Genomic DNA, 14,340 nt, shown 5'->3' with positions numbered 1-14,340 from the left:
GGTATAGAGTAGAGAATCTCGATGACTAGGATAGAATATTCCTTTTTAGAGATGGAAATAGAGGTGGACGAGTGCGGATAGCCTCACGCCGGTTCCGCAGCGCCGTTCCCATGTGAAGAGGTGCCGTCGCCGCCGCTGTGGGCGCGGGCGAGCTGCTGGTGAGCTTGAGGCTGCAGCACAACTAGCTCACCGGCGAGATCCCGGCAGAGCTCGCCGCCTCTGCACCCCGAGCATCCGTGTGGAGGCGTGCGTAGAGAAGGGAGACGAGCGAGCTGGGCATCGAGGCGGGCCAGCGTGAGGAGGGCGAGCCGACACGGGGAGGAGGGCCACGGCTGAACCTCCATGGCGTCGAGGCGGGTCGGCGCGGGAAGACGCTCGAGCCGGGCGTGGAGCGGCCGTGGCCGGACCTCCACGGCGTCGAGCGGCAGCGCACGGGGAGGCAGCCGGAGCTCCATGGCGTCGCGCAGCTGCGCGGGGAGGGCAGGCGTCGAGGCCGCGACCGGACCTCCACGGCGTCCAGCGGCCGCAACCGGAGCTCCATGGTGTCGAGCAGCCGTGCGGGGAGGGCGGGCTCCATGGCGTCGAGCTCCATGCCGAACGGCAGCCTGGACGACATCTGGCCACGGCGCCGCCCCAGCACCGCCGCGAACAGCGCGGCGCCCGTCTCCGACCACGCCATGCTGCTTGCTGCCGCCTAATGCCTTGCTTCGCGCCCGCTGCTGTCTGCGCAGCTGTGGCAGGCGTGCGCGGGCTCCCTGTGCGCCGTGCCGCCCGTCGGCGCCGCCGTCTACTACTTCCCGCAGGGCCACGCCGATCACGCAGGCGCCGCCGCCGTGGACCTACGTGTCGTCGCGGCAGTGGCCGTCGCCCCAGCCGAGCACACGGCGCTGCGGGCGCCGCGGGACTCCTGCCAGAAGATGCCCATGCATGCACATGCATGCGTGTGTGCGGCGTCCAAAGTGCCACAGTTAAAAAATTGAAGGATATGGGCCAGGAATACGCCACTAACAAAGATTATGGACCTAAAAACCACTTTCAGAGTTGATGGATCTAAGTGAAACTAGAGCGCAAGTTGATTGACCACCTATGCATTTAACTCTTGTTCCAACATCTTGTTATTGCAGAAGGAGACAAGAAATGGAGATAGATGAATGTAGGAAGTTGTTGCTAAATAAGGCGTTACCGAACGCCCAAAGGTTCGTTGACTACATCGTCAGTCACAGATTGCCTGCAGAGATCAGACAGTATTCATCTGTCTCCATTCAGCAATTGCGCCCCCTGTTCTGTGAGGTGATGAATTACCTTGAAGCCCACCCACCGAGACAATAAATTGATATGGATGAATATAGGAAGTTGTTGCAGAATAAGACCCTGCAGATTGATGCACGAAACGCCCAAAGGTTTGTTGACTACATTGTCAGTAACAAATCGCCTGCAGAGATTGTACGGTATTCATCCGGCTCCATTCAGCAAGTGCGCTCCCTGTTCCGTGAGGTGATGACTTACCTTGAAGCTCACCGACCACAATTCCAGCAGTTACCCCTGCAGAAGCCACCTTCATGGGGACATGGTCATGGCTTACAGTTCCCTCAGCCTCAGTTGCATCCAAGCAGCAGCTTTCTTGGAAATCAGGCTCAAGTCCCTTTGCCCCATGGACAACCTCAGTTTGACCCTAGATTCAGTTTTAACAGAATACAGCCACCATTCTTCCCGTTCAGTCCAATTGAAACAGTGCACCGTGGTCAGCTTCTGTTTTATCCAAGCTGCAGTATTGATGGAATTCAGCCTCCATTGCTTCCAATTGGTCAAATTGGACAACTGCCGCCGCAGATTCGTCCAAGTGCAAATTTTAATGAGATTCAGCCGCCATTCCCCCCCAATGTTCATTCCAATGCTCTACAGAGCGCTGATCGAAATGCTTCGCAGAGTGTTGCTGGAGATTCATCCAGAAGGTCCCAGCGTTGTTATAATCACTTCAATGGTGGTTGTAAAAATCGTAAGTGTCAGTATTGTCACTGGTCTTATCTTGCTGGGCTGAAGTACGAGTTGCCAAATCACTCCCTTGAGACATTACCCTTGTTGGGAGAAGAGATCAGTCAGCTCCTTATTTCACAGCGACCATCAGTAGTCCCAATTGAGCATCTGCCAATGATATACTTTGCAAAGTATGGGAAGTCTCTGTTTGTCACGGACTTCAAACTAAAGGTGCAGCAGCTTGGGGAAAAGGGTAGTTACAGCCTCGTATGTCTGCTCATGAGGCTTGATACTATAAAAGTGATTGAGAGGTTTCATCTCATCTTATGCGTCTCTGCTATTTTCCTTTCAATATTTATTTGTCATGTTGCATAACATCTTTACTGAGTATGAGATGTGACTTCGTCACTACTACTCGGGAGGAGGAAGATATTAGTTTGGAAGGTCAAGTATTGCCTAGGAAGGATACCTTTCGATATTTAGAATCAATGCTACAGAGAGATGGGGATATTGATGAAGATGTTAGCCATAGAATCAAAGCAGGGTAGATGAAGTGGCGTCACACATCTGACGTCCTATGTGACAAAAGGGCATCACACAAGCTAAAAGGCAAGTTTTATAGGACGACGATTAGACCTACTATGTTGTATGGTGCAGAATATTGGCCTACGAAAAGACAACATGTTCAACAGATAAGTGTCGCGGAAATACATATGTTGTGTTGGATTTGCGGTCATACAAGAAGAGATCGAGTTCGGAACGATGATATACGTGATAGATTAGGGGTAGCACCGATTGAAGAAAAGCTTGTCCAACACCGGTTGAGATGGTTTGGATATATCCAACGGAGACCTCTAGAGACACCGGTGCTAAGCCAGGATAGTAACGTGAAGAGAGGTAGAGGAAGACCGAAGTTGACTTGGATAGAGGCAATAAAAGGTGACTTGAAAGAATGGAATATACCCAAAGACTTAGCCTTAGATAGGAGTGCTTGGAAAATAACTATTCACGTGCCTGAACCTTTGTTTCTGATGGGTTTCAACTCTAGCCAACTCCAACTTATTTTGGACTTAAAAGCTTTGTTGTTGTTGCTGCTGCATAACATCTTTAGTCTTAATTTGCAAACACAAAATGTTTCATGTTTTAATTAGTGTTTCACTGTGATTACTGTTGTTTCAACTTTAGCGATGGACAACAATGTGCAGCCCTGGGGAAGATGCTCTTGAGTCAAGTGGCTCGGCTGCTGATTCAAAATTGGTGCTTGCTCCAAATCCAAGGCATAGAGTTACAATTTGAGAGAATTTTTTATTTGACACTAAAAAAATGAGTCGTTCCTTTTTTGGCCCTGAAATTTTCTTCGTTCCCTATTTGACACTCACTTCAACTTTCATCCCTAATTTGACACTACCGTCAAATCCGTTAGCTAACGGTGTTAACTGGCTGTTAAGAAGACGTTTTTGCCCCTAGAAAAAAAGCGGCGAAGCAAATTTGAGAGGAAAAAAAACCTGCGCCCGCCTCTGATGCATGCGCCCAGCTGCAAAAAAAAGGCGCATGTTTTTTTTTCCTCTCAAATTTGCTTCGCCGCTTTTTTTCTAGGGGCAAAAATATCTTTTTAACAGCCAGTTAACACCGTTAGCTAACATATTTGACGGTAGTGTCCAATTAGGGATAAATATGAAGTGAGTGTCAAATAGGGAACGAAGAAAATTTCAAGGCCAAGAAAAAAATGACTCATTTTCTCAATGTCAAATAAGGAATTCTCTCGTGTTTGGAGCTACTTCAGGTATTGCCATATGACTTTATCATGATATTTCTGCTATATTGTTATGAACTTGTAACTAATATTATCATGATATTTCTGTCAGGAAGTTTGGGCCTGTCACTTTTCTGAAAATCCTAGGGGCCACGAGAGGTTGGGTGAGCTTTCTGTATCCTGAGACTGTAGAACTGCTATTATCAGAAACCAGAAGTAACTGTCACTTGATACTTGGAGCACTAGTTCATATCTTTTCCTCCATGGAAAAACTTGAATGGAAGTAAGTATCTAATGCTTGTTTGTTTTCTGTTACATGCTCTTCCATTTTGTACTACCACACAAACTACTAGCATTATCATTAAAACAATATCTCATGTGTGTTTGCTCATTCAGGCCTAGAATATTTTATGGCTGTCTTCATTTTTCCTAAAAAGTAACTGTTTTCCTTCGAGTTTTGCAAATAAGTTACTGGCTAAAGACTATTTAATTTTTGCTTCATTGGCGGGTTTTCATCAATTAGTAAAAAGCGTAACGAAGATCAAGGCCCCTTCCTCTATGACACTGAACTTGTTTTCCTGTAGCAATCATGCGTGATTCAGAGCTTGATTTCCATGCTTTGCTGCCCGTAATCTTGTATTTTCCTGACAGGTGCCGCACATCAGGATATTGATCTGCATTTGTGTCTATACATCTATTATCTAACTATACCGGCTATTGTAAATTTTGCAAGCCTGTCTTGTTCTTGATAAGTTACTTTCTGAATCTTTGTATTGCTAAGGTTTGCTTGTTTTGTTTGTATTGTTTATTGTGGGTAACTTCCTTTAATTAAGTTACTGATCTTTGTATGGCAAGTTTACTAACTTTCTTATGGTTGTCTATGCACTTCTTTTTTATTACCTTTGTTCAATTAAGTTCTCTCTTTTATTTACACGTCCAGGAATAAAGGCATTCTATTTGTATTTTCGAATCATAAATGCACATTCTGTTTCCATCGTGTTGAAATTACAGGGTGTCAGGTCAGGAAGAAAGTGACAAGGTGTCAGATGTCAGTGTCAGTTATGAGCATCACATTGGTGAGTACTGACCAGATACTCCGCTTCCTGTTATCTCACTCGACCTGCATTTAATAAACTAAATCTGCGATGAAGTAATTTTCTGTAAGCCATTTTTGTTCTCGCCCTTGTTTAGTTGCCAAAGTTGACGCCACCGGAATTACTGTAGTTCACTATAATGTTTCGTTTGTATTTGGTAATAATTGTTTAATCGTTGACTAATTAGGCTCAAAAGTTCGTCTTGCAAAGTACAACCAAACTGTGCAATTAGTTTTTAATTTCGTCAATATTTAGTACTCCATGCATGTACCGCAAGTTTGATGTGACGGAGAATCTTCTTTTTGCATAGTGCCAAAGTTTAGATTTTGGTGGGAACTAAACGCCCCCCTCATATCATCAGGCGAAAAATCATCAAGCGAACTCGAACCATATCCAGAGAAGCTGAATAATGAGTGTGATAAAGTGATTAGTGCTGATAAGAGCAGCAGCACTGTTGCTCACGGAATGGCTTCAGAAGGTATTCATGTGGAATTTCACCATTTTCTTTTGGAGGGGGGGGGGGGGGGGGGGGGGGGTTAAGTATTTGTCCTTACATTTTCCTGCTCTTTGAACATTACTGGATTCTGTAAATATCCTAGGTGACAATGCAGTAGAATCGTCAGATCTATTAAATTGTTCAAACAAGGCATCAGCAGATCAAGATATGTAAGTTTCCTGTATATATTAGTTGATTCAGCTATTTTCTAGTATCTGACTTCTAGGATGGTTTATTGATCTGGTGGTAATTTTAGATTTGGAGGATTTCGGATGCTACTGAACTGTTATACATCTTTTCTATTTGTCTTGTTGTATCACCCTCCTAATTAATCTGGCTCTGAACTTTGCAAACTATCTCGCAGTAATGATTCTGGACTTCAGGATGACCTTGCTGTTGACTAGAGGAAGCTTCGTGCTACGAGCAGTAGAACAAACTCGCCAACAGATTGTACATTGCCGTTGGATCAAACGTGTGCAGGTCATTGCACTGTGTGCAGTACACAAAAGCCAGAAGGACAGGACGGGAAGCATAGTTGAAATAGGTTCATATAGAAAATATCATTTTACAGCTCATTTTAAAGCAGAGACATATTTGCACACTGTAGGTCTCATTTCGAGAAAAGAGTGATATTACTGTTTATCTATGTGTTGGATCTCTGGCTTGTTGAATCTCGAATCGTAGGATCTTCCACGGATGGTTTGCTTCCTGCTTAAACACATAGTTCAATGAATCTGCGATAGGCTGTGCAGCTGAGCTTAGTGGGACCATATATAGTTTTGCTCCTCATAATTCTCCGTTAGTTTCTCCTCTCAATTCTCCGTTAGTTTCTCCTCTCTTCTCTCTCTCTCTCTCTCTTTTTAAAGAATCAGACAGAAGAGCTATTGATTATATTAAAGGGAAATAGAATTTAGATTGAGCAATACAACAAAGCAACGACAACCCGAAAGGGTGGAACATCGACAAGAAACAATAGAAGACAACGAAGCTAAAATAACACATGTAAGCAACTATCGGCAAAGGCCGTTTGGAAGTCTTCAACATGCGCCGCACAATACTACTGCACTATTTCTCCTTTGAGGCAAAACTTTTTTCTATAAAAAAAAAACTCCATCATTAGAGTTTCATGTTCGGCTGATAAAGTTGGCCAACCTAGTCTTTTGAAAAGCCAATGAATTTGGAAGTTTTATACCGTTATAATAGTAGATGGCTTGTAGTCAACATACTGTCTTGATGCTCTTAGTTTATTTTTGTCTGGTTTACCAAATGAGCCTAACCAATAATTGCTTGCGATATATTGCAAAATTACGAACAAGTAAGAGGAGTTGAGCAAATCTTTGAGTAACAATCGAAATTCTGCTACGGAATAAAACAACGAAGCCATTCAAAATACCTTTTTAGGCATGGTACCTTCTTCTTTTTAATTAAGAAGTGTAGTGGAACAAATAGATGTAAATTTGGCCACCACGTGTCCCTATGGTCAAGTAAGCTACACCTGATGACTTTAAGAGAATTTCCGCTAAAAACAGATTGATTGGTAGGCCTTGTTTGGTAAAATCACTGAAATTGGGGATGTTTGGAACCAAATTCAAGCCCATCCTAGCCATAAAAGTACATCTGAGGCCTCGCATTTTCTCTTAGAAAAAGTGTGTTCCAAACTATTGAGTTGCATACAATGCAACAAAGAGTTTAGTTTAATGGGTAAGATGGGCAAGTCAATTTATATTTCAATACTCCTCTCACATGTAGGAGTCACTTGCAATTATTTTAGTCAATCACTGATTCAAGCTTGAAACCTCTGGCCCTGATACCCTGTTAAGTTGCAACCCAAAAAAATGAAACTAATTGGCCATGGGCACTTTATATTTAACACCGACACTCACTTAGAACTAGAGGCCAAGCTACGTTGTAGTAAAAGCTTAAACCAATGGAGAATATGATCAATTCACTTTACAATTTAACACCAACACTTGCTTGAAACCAGGGACGAAGCTACATTGTGTCACCTGCTGCTGTAGGTGACCGACGGTGAAGCAAAAATTTACCAAGTAACCGACTCATTTTAACCATGTGTTTCTTTTAAAATTGTACTATGTGATGAAGCGTGCACCATATTTTGACCCTTGTGTTTCCCCTGCTTGGTACATTTTCTGGCAGAAGGCTCTTCTATGATCTGTTTGTCGTCTGCTGTGCTATATGATCTGATCAACTAATAGATTTCGATCGTATATACTACTACTATTCCAAATATAAGATATTTTGGTTTTTCCAGATACATAGCTTTGTTATGCACAATTGAAGGAAATAAATAATTTCATAGAAGTAAGAAGTGAGAAGTCCCCAGACAGGAGTCCCCATGTCCTAGGAGTTTTCCTGTGGCATCTGATCTGATCAACTATCGACTCCATGGATGCTTTATTGATCTGGTGGGCACGTCATAGGATCGCAAGTGCTAAGCGCTCTGGTCTGTGACTTAGAAATTCTGTCGGAGGAGACTCAGCAATGCCCTTTTTTTTCTCTCGCGAACAGCAATGCCATTTTTTCTCTTGAACAGCAATGCCATTTTTTGTCTCTTGATGAACAACAATGCCTGTTTTCTTAGGAAAGGAAGCAGGGTAGAGTTTAATTTAGACAAGAATTGAAGTCAAAACTAATACGCCTAGAGCGCCATTCAGCCATTACGCAGGTACTGTGGTGAAGTCGACAATAGCACCTGGTACAAGCCTCTCACCAGATGATCAAGGACTAACTTTAATAGATAGACCCCAGCTACACTTGCGTATGATTAGGCCACAAAAGAAAATAAACTTACAGACAGTACGTCACAAAGAGTTCTAACACAACCACCATGAAATGGTAGGATGTACAAGCCGCCTATGATTCGTGATAACAAGCCTTACAAAAAGGAAACCTCAAGGCCAACCGGCATCACAGAAGGCTGCCTGTAATGGCACTCTTCCTGTCTTGCACAGTTAGGCTACATTTTTCTAACGTAGCATTTTGTTCAGTAGTTGTAGTTAATAGTAACTAGCAATCAAGGCGTGGTACTCCTAGAACTGGATGACCAAGTGTTCCTCCAACCATTCTGGCAACTGGCACAATGCATTTCTCTTAGATTGTCATCCATTTGCAACTGATTGAGGGAATTCGATGAAGACTTTTCACCTTTAGAGAGGTGATATGAACAATAATTATAAGCTATAGTTAGTGATGTAGTATAAACCCAGTGAGCATCAGGTACCAAGTCAGCAATCAAGCCCATTTCCTGAGAACAGTGAACTAATCAGTACTATGTAAACTGTTATCAAATAAACCCTAAAAATCAGGAAGAGATCATCTTACTGTTAGGAGCATGGGCTCAAAAGAAACCCATTCCCACCCCATAGGCATCTAGCGTCTTGAGACTAGTGTTTTCCTTCCAGACTTCTCTGCAAAACCTGTTAGCAGCAACCTCTGTCTGAAAGTATGGTATGTCTCCAAACTAGTCCCAGCCCACCTCTGGCAAAAACGCTCATCTGTGGGCACAAAGAAGCTCAGAGGAAATGGACCCTTTGGAGCTTTCTTCAATGAAACCAGAAAACGGTGGCGGGGACGGATTCTCTGATCAAGAGACAAGCTCAGGTACATAGGATATTTCGTTAAGGATTGAACCTCATTCTTGAGGTCATTGACCAAGTAAAGATACTTTGGCTTGAGATTGTCCTCCAATGACAAAGATAACACCTGACATGGAATGTGCAATGGTACATATACCATGAGACACATGTACATTGTACAATGAACATAATTGTACACGGAAAGCAAGAACAGAAAGAATGGGGAGTGCTGACATGAGTGAAGTAATAATACCTGAGTAAGACTTGTCAATACTTTGAGAATGTCAGTGTTTCTCATACCAATGCTTCTTAGGAAATTTATTCGAGGTAAGATTCCATCCTCAATGCTGTAGTGAAGCAGCTGAGGGTGTTTTGTGACCATCTTAACAATGCTATCTTTGGGAGCACCCAGTTCTTTTGACAGGAAAAGCGATCGAGATTTCCATGCACTATCAATTTTCTGCACCAGAATCTGTGGGCTTAGCTGCACTACTTTCCCGACATCACTCTCCTCAATACCTACTTCCTCAATCAGATACCTTACAGTTGGCTTCAGAGACTGCTCCACACTGTAAGAAAACATCGAAGGGGCAGCAGAAATAATTTGTCCTATTCGTGTATTTGGAACTCCAATGCTCACAAGAAAATCAACATGAGATTTCAGATTGCCGAGGGCGTATTCAAGAATCTGTGGCTGCCTGACCAATATCCTCTTCATATCCTTGCTTTTAACCCCAGCATTTAGCAGGTAATCCAACCTTTCTTCTGCTGAAGCCTGACTGATTTGAAAGCAGGCCATGTGTCTCTCATAGATGTAAGTAAAATGAGATTCCTTTAGTCCAAATGTGCACAAGTAATCAATCAGCGGTAACCATTTGTCATCGAAGTCATATTCTTCTTGTAGTTTCTGGAACAGACTTCGAGAGATACTTGCATTTTTCAACTGCAATGACAAACAACCGTAACTTAGTGCACCTAAAAATCAATAATATGGGCAGGTTACATTTACATGCTGAGTAATTTACCTCAACTTCACTGTCCATGTTCGTAAGATCTGCTGATGACCGTCCCACTTTACTCCTAGGATGCAGGGACTTACTTTTTCCTGGACTGCCGTATTTATCACGGGTTTTGGGTTGTCTTCCTTCCCAGTTTTCTTTCACCAGTGGAGTTTGCAGTCCTGGAGAATTAGAGTTTAAGTACGAAGTAACCGCTGTTTCTAAATAGATTTAGCATAGCTCTTAAGATACCTGGTCTCTTGCTTGAAGCACGAGGGCTGTTTGAATAAAGTACACCAGGATATTCCAGACCCGACATGTCATCCTGAAAAGGAAACCAAGCATAAAGTTAGGATAGGAGATATAGATGAAAAGAACTAAATGATAAGATTCCAATGTCGCGTTCCATGGACAAATAAACAAAAGGATATAAAAACACAATGTTTTTCCATGTTCAACATTTGCCTGTCATGTAATTTGAACTCAGAATTCAAAGATCTAATTTTATGGGGTGCTCAGTGAAACATATGCATTTCAGGTTCGCAGTCAATCATTCAGTGGTACTGGAACACAGCGGAGAAGTACTACATACATAATATGTGCATATAATCTTTTTTTGGTGATGATATACATATGGACTTTGATGGACTGATTCAGTAAAAATGTGTTGTTGATCAGCTACAGCCATTCAGTTAAAATTTTAGCTAATCCTTTGAGCCATTATGGTGTTCCTTCACACTGCAGCAGTGCAGGAAGATCTGTTTCTAACAGAAGTAACAGATACGCTCGCTCCATATCATAGTTTTTACGGCGGCGTGGCGAGGCGCGGCGACCCACCACCTTCACACCTTTACAGCGTCTATGGCGCGCAGCGTGGCGACGCCATACACACATCGGCGTGGCGAATACATACATTATAGTCTAGGATATTAGGAAATTATATTGACAAATGGTAATGCAAATGTAGCTTAAAAGGTATAGTCTACAATATTAGCAAATCAAAATAGCAATGTAAATGTAGCACAAAAGACATAGAACTCTCTCATCTCTCAAACTTCCAAATCTCTCATCTCTCAAAAGTCGTCCAATGCATCTTGCATCTCTCGTGCAATAGTTGTTGTGGTTTTGACACATTTCTGAACATCTCCATAACCACCCACAAGATGCTTCTTGAGCCTTCTAATTCCTCCAGTTATTCTTCTATCACATAAGCAACACTGCACAACATCTCTATTGTCAATGGTTGGCCAAAATCCATATTTCCACCCAGGATCATTTGACTTTGCCGGCTTCCGCTTTGGATCAATCTTTGGATCAATATTTGATGCGACGTCCGAGGCCTCCGCGCTTCCAGTCCCTTGAGTAGCCATGTTCTGTACTTCTGTCCAAAAAAAAGAAGGGCGTTGAGGTGTTGAAGATTGAAGAACAGAGGCACAGAGAGAACCGAAGAGCAGAGGCAGTGAGGCACTTCAACTCACCACTTCACGTCTTCACTCGGGCTCAGATCACAGAGGCACAGAGAGAACAGAGGAACAAAGGAACAGGTGGCGGCGGCTCGGGCTCGGATCGGAGGCGGCTCCAGGCGGGGGAACAGAGGAACAGAGGCCGGCGGATCCGGAGGGCGGGGGAGGCCGACGGACGGCGGCCGACGGAGGGCGGGCGAGGCCGACTCTAGGCGGCGGCTCGGGCCGGCGGAGGGCGGGCGAGGAGATGCGGGGCGTTTCCAGGCGCGCAGGGGGGGGGGTCCTCTATTTGCACCCGGGCCCGGCTGTACCCTAGACTCGGCGTGTATGGCGCCCGCCACAGCGCACTACGGCACCACAGGACGCCATATCGGCGCCACGGGGACGCCACGGCGCTATGGCGGACACCATACACGCCGTAGCCGTGTCGTCGCCGTGGCGAGAGCCACAAAACCGCCACGGCGATATGGCGACGCCACAATAACTATGCTCCATATTCAAATGTCTTCTGAAGAATATAGTATTTGCAATATGGGTCATTGGGATAGGGGGGCAATCTGCCATTTATGCAACTTCATACCTTGAAGCCTTAATCTGTTGATGCTGATTTTGAGGAACACCGACCAGATGCTAATGATCAGACAACAATCACGCCACACTACCTATTATTCACAATATGGTGCAGCTTGGGGGAACAGAGAGGGCACCAGTAATGAAGACAAACAATTGCACACCAGAGAAACATGTTGGAAGGAAAGTGCAGGAGAACGCAAACAGCCAAACACTACGAAGTCAGTATTTCCAATCCTACAAGCCAAACCGCATAAGTGGCAAAATGGCAGCTTAAACCTTACAAGTCGCTAGAGTTTAGGTATTTGTTCCTCATGGTTCATGGCGTGTGACTATACAAGGACACCCGTTTAACTCGTTCAGCTCACCATGAGAACTGTGTATTGCACATGTGAACAGCAAAATAGCAAAAGTCTTGTTCAATTGATATTATGAATATGGCATTTCTAAGATGATATGATCCAATGCTGGCAGGGATCAAGTGTTCTATCAAGCAAACCTATGTGGACGATAAGTGAGGAATGACTACTAGCAAATTGGCAATGGGGTTAACTTACATCGCTCTCGTAGCCCTCGTCGTCATCGTCTTCATCGAACTCCGCCTCCTCCTCATCGTCCTCGTCGAGGTCGTAGTAGGGGTCCCGGGAGCGGCGGACGCGGCGGTTGGGCTTGAGGAGGCGCACGTTCGTCTGGAGCGAGAACGCGACGCCACCGGCGCGGGCGTGAAGGGCGGTCGCGGAAGCGGAGGCGCCATGGGCAGGGGAACGGAGGAGGATGGAGGGCCTGGCGGCGGCGAGCGGCCGCGGCAGCGCCATGGACCGAGCGAGGGGGGATTGTACGGCGCGGCCTTGGATTTTTTATTTTTGGATTATCTGCGGCGGTGGGGGTGAGGGATCGGTGAGGGGGGGTCCGTTTGGATGGGGACGAAGGAAGAATCTTGCGGGCGGACTGACACTGACGTGGAGCGCTGCGGGCAGCGGAATCGCACAGGGGGAGGGGATGTCAGGACTGCGAGTTGCGGTGACGTGGAGCGCTTCAGGAGGGTTTAACGCTACTGGGCCGAAACAAGATTGGGCTGCGAGTTGCGGTGATGGGCTGCAATTTGGGCGGCGGACTCAAGTCGCATGCTACGGCCTCTTTTATGCCACGGTCTAAAGTTTAATTTGGATGAAATTAAAAGACTAAATTTTAGATCACTTTAGCCTCACTTATTATGTAATTGAATAATCTAAAAAAAACTTATGTGATTTAATAAACTAATGGATTTTTGTGGAGTTGTCTAATTTTTAGACATAACATTTGACCCTTTTTTGGAGTCTCCAGAGCTAAAGTGGTTTAAAGTTGCCCTATATGATTTGTTGCATGTTTGGATTATGAAACAAATAATCTTCCTTTTCTTATACAAACACAAAAACCAAATCTATATCTATAATAACATTAAAGTTTTTTTTTATATAATAGACTATAGTTTTGGCTTCAGGCTTCTTCGGAAAGAAACATCGGTCCACGTAGGAAAACAAGAAAGCACACCCAACGTTAAAACTTTTTACAAGGTTCTGAACTAGAGACTGAGAGGGTACACAAAATAACATGCATTAGACACAAAAAACTACATGACACTCATTTCAAGTAATTTGCATGCCTCGCAAATCTTATATCTACAATCATCCGTGCGCTGTGAGCGAGCCCAAAATCGAAGTCGGCGCGTTCTCCTGAAGAGAACCTACAAAAAATGTTTCTGAGTGACCATGTCAAAGACAAAATCGTTCCTTGTGAACCAAATTGTCCAGCAAAGAGAAGCAACCCCAGTCAATAATAGGTAATTCTGTTTGTTGCCTCCCATTTTAAACCAACTATGGAACAAATGTAAATTGCTTGTTGGTTGTTTGAAGCCAAACACCAAATAACCCGCTTGCCATAGAATCGATCATGATGACACTCAAAAATGTTAAATCGTTTCAGACTTACTACATAAGCAATGAATCTTACTCTCTTCCAATTTCTTTTAGCTAATATTATCCTTTGTAAGTAACACAACATGTTTAAATGCCATAGAAAAATCTTGATTTTTAAGGGAACTATCATATGCCAAATTTCTTGCAGAACATTAAAGTCCATTAACAACATTAAAGATAGAAATAATTCTTCTGTTCGTGTTTTTTCTTCTCACAATATTCTCATTGTCCTATACGTGATCTAGACTCACCATTCATACTTATACAAGTTAGAATAACACACGTCTAGCCATGGTATCAAGTCCTATTCTAAGACGTATTGAAAAAGACAACTTCCAGTATAAGATGATATGGATGGCTTGCATGTGAATATAGAACTTTTAGTGAGAATGAGCTTTATAAGAGATATATAGATATAGATTATTAGGGTTTATTAAGCCA

General features: G+C 43.8%; 1 protein-coding gene and 1 pseudogene across 1 annotated transcript; one reads left to right on the top strand and one right to left on the bottom strand.

The window, feature by feature from the left end:
* The first annotated feature begins 1,137 nt into the window (after positions 1 to 1,137).
* LOC136549078 (putative zinc finger CCCH domain-containing protein 51) lies at positions 1,138 to 5,916 on the top strand (annotated as a pseudogene).
* Positions 5,917 to 7,981: 2,065 nt separating this feature from the next.
* Positions 7,982 to 12,884, bottom strand: LOC136552609 (transcription termination factor MTERF9, chloroplastic-like). The gene is made up of 6 exons (XM_066544170.1): positions 12,502 to 12,884; positions 10,164 to 10,236; positions 9,939 to 10,093; positions 9,167 to 9,856; positions 8,660 to 9,040; positions 7,982 to 8,582 (listed from the first exon to the last, which is right to left on the bottom strand). The coding sequence occupies exons 1-5, from the start codon at positions 12,757 to 12,759 to the stop codon at positions 8,708 to 8,710; spliced, it is 1,509 nt and encodes a 502-aa protein (XP_066400267.1). The 5' UTR covers positions 12,760 to 12,884; the 3' UTR covers positions 7,982 to 8,582; positions 8,660 to 8,707.
* Positions 12,885 to 14,340: the final 1,456 nt, after the last annotated feature.

Source organism: Miscanthus floridulus, chromosome 4 (genome assembly GCF_019320115.1).
Source record: "Miscanthus floridulus cultivar M001 chromosome 4, ASM1932011v1, whole genome shotgun sequence".
Taxonomy (NCBI): Eukaryota; Viridiplantae; Streptophyta; class Magnoliopsida; order Poales; family Poaceae; genus Miscanthus; species Miscanthus floridulus.
The sequence above is the reverse complement of the archived record's forward strand: the minus strand, read 5'-3'. Positions and strand labels throughout refer to the sequence as shown.